Source organism: Cannabis sativa, chromosome 5, assembly GCF_029168945.1.
Source record: "Cannabis sativa cultivar Pink pepper isolate KNU-18-1 chromosome 5, ASM2916894v1, whole genome shotgun sequence".
Classification (NCBI taxonomy): domain Eukaryota; kingdom Viridiplantae; phylum Streptophyta; class Magnoliopsida; order Rosales; family Cannabaceae; genus Cannabis; species Cannabis sativa.
The window spans coordinates 8696875-8698941 of record NC_083605.1 but is presented as its reverse complement, the minus strand read 5'-3'; the positions used below and the strand labels follow the sequence as shown (position 1 = coordinate 8698941).

The 2067-nt window shown below is 38.3% G+C and overlaps 1 protein-coding gene across 1 annotated transcript; it reads right to left on the bottom strand.

Annotated features, from left to right (window-relative positions):
* Positions 1-642: 642 nt before the first annotated feature.
* On the bottom strand, positions 643-1752 carry LOC133037796 (uncharacterized). Its single transcript, XM_061115377.1, has 2 exons — positions 1294-1752; positions 643-1186 (listed from the first exon to the last, which is right to left on the bottom strand). Exons 1-2 carry the CDS (start codon positions 1673-1675, stop codon positions 1152-1154), a joined length of 417 nt encoding a protein of 138 aa, XP_060971360.1. The 5' UTR covers positions 1676-1752; the 3' UTR covers positions 643-1151.
* Positions 1753-2067: the final 315 nt, after the last annotated feature.

Here is a 2067-nt window from a genome sequence, read left to right as displayed (position 1 = left end):
TGTAACCTTTAGACTTTTCAGCGTACCCTATAAAGAATCCGCTTATGGTCCTTGGGTCCAATTTCTTCTCTTGTGGATTATATATTCTGACTTCAGATGGACATCCCCAAATGCGTACATGATTCAAACTTGGTTTCCAACCTTTCCATAATTCAAAAGGAGTTTTTGAGACTGCCTTTGTTGGAACTCGGTTTAATATGTACACGGATGTCTTTAATGCTTCAGTCCACAAGGATTTAGGAAGATTAGAGTTGCTACTAAGCATACTCCGCACCATGTCCATTAATGTTCGGTTTCTTCTTTCTGCAACACCATTTTGCTCGGGTGTACCGGGCAAGGTGTAATGGGCAACAATCCCATTTTCTTCAAGAAACTTCGCAAATGCACTAGGTGCTTGTCCATCTTCTGTGTATCTACCATAATACTCACCTCCTCTATCTGATCTCACTATCTTAATTTGCTTGTTGCATTGTTTCTCTACTTCAGCTTTAAATATCTTAAAGACATCTAATGCTTCACTTTTATTATGAAGTAAGTAGATATACATGTAGCGTGAGTAATCATCTATGAATGAGATGAAGAATTTCTGACCATGTGACTCCATATCTGGACTACATATATCAGTATGTATGATTTCTAATATTTCAGAACTCCTATGGACACCAGTTTTGACAGACTTGGAGGTTTGCTTTCCCTTAATGCAATCCACACAAGTATCAAAGTCAGTAAAATCTAAGGTATTGAGTACCCCATCTTTTACCAACCTTTTAATTCTATCAATGGAGATATGTCCCAATCTCCAGTGCCACAATGTACAGGAATCCTCTTTCATAACACATCTTTTAGTGCCAGCGTGAACATGCATAACATTATTAGTGGTATTATTTTGTAAATTAAGGCAGTAAAGACCATCAGACAAAATACCATTTCCAACACATTCAGATTTATAATATAAATTAAAATATTTGTCTGAAAATGTAAAGGAAAAACCAAAGGGTATAAGTCTTGAAACTGAAATCAAGTTTCTAGAGAAACTTGGTACATAAAAGGTCTTTTCTAACTTTAAAATAAAACCATTACTTAAAACTAAATTGCATGTTCCAATAGCTTCCACATGTGAGCCCATCTTGTTTCCAGATAAGATGCTTTGCTCACTTGCCACTGGCTTCCTTAGATTTTGAATATCCTGCAAGGAATTTGTTATGTGAATTGTTGAACCGGAATCAATCCACCATGTGTTAAGATTAACATTAGCCATATTAGATTCATAACATACTAAGGAAATTGGATTACCTTTGTCATCCATCCATTTCTTGAACTGGCTGCACTCCCTTTTAGCATGTCCCTTTTGTTTACAAAAGAAACATTTGATGGAATCTTTCTTTATGGCAGCCTTGGGAGCCATGGGCTTTTTCCCTTTGTTCTTCTTGAATGGCTTGCGTTTCTTAGGTTGAGTGGTCAGGTGAACACTTTCTCCTTGCTCCTGTAGGAGCCTGGCTTCCTCTTGAACACACATGGTCATCAATTCATTGATAGTCCATTTTTCTTTATGTGTGTTGTAGGAAATTTTGAAAGGCCCATACTGTGGAGGAAGATTATGAAGGATGTAATGAACCAGGAAGGTATCAGGAATGATAACGTCGAGTTTCTTCAAATGAGCAGTGATGTCCCTCATTTTAGAAATGTGTTCTCGAACTCCTTTAACACCGGTGAGTTTTGTGGACGAGAACTCTTGGATGAGGTTGATGAACAAGGATTTATCTGAAGTGTCAACTGCTCATCCATAACTTTGATAAAGTCTTTCACCTTCTCAAGTGGCTCCACCGATCCACGCATTCCCATAGGAATTCTGGACATAATGAACGTGATGCGAAGCCGATTAGATTGCTCCCACTTTTCACGCAGTGCAATCTCAGCAGCAGTGCTAGTATCAGTGATAGCAGTTGGTTCATCTTTCCTTATTGCATAATCCATGTCAGTGCAAGCTAGGTGGAGAAGAACTCGTTCCTTCCAGATTTTGAAGTTGTCACTCCTAAGCTCAGGGATTTCACTAGTGATTTCAGCATA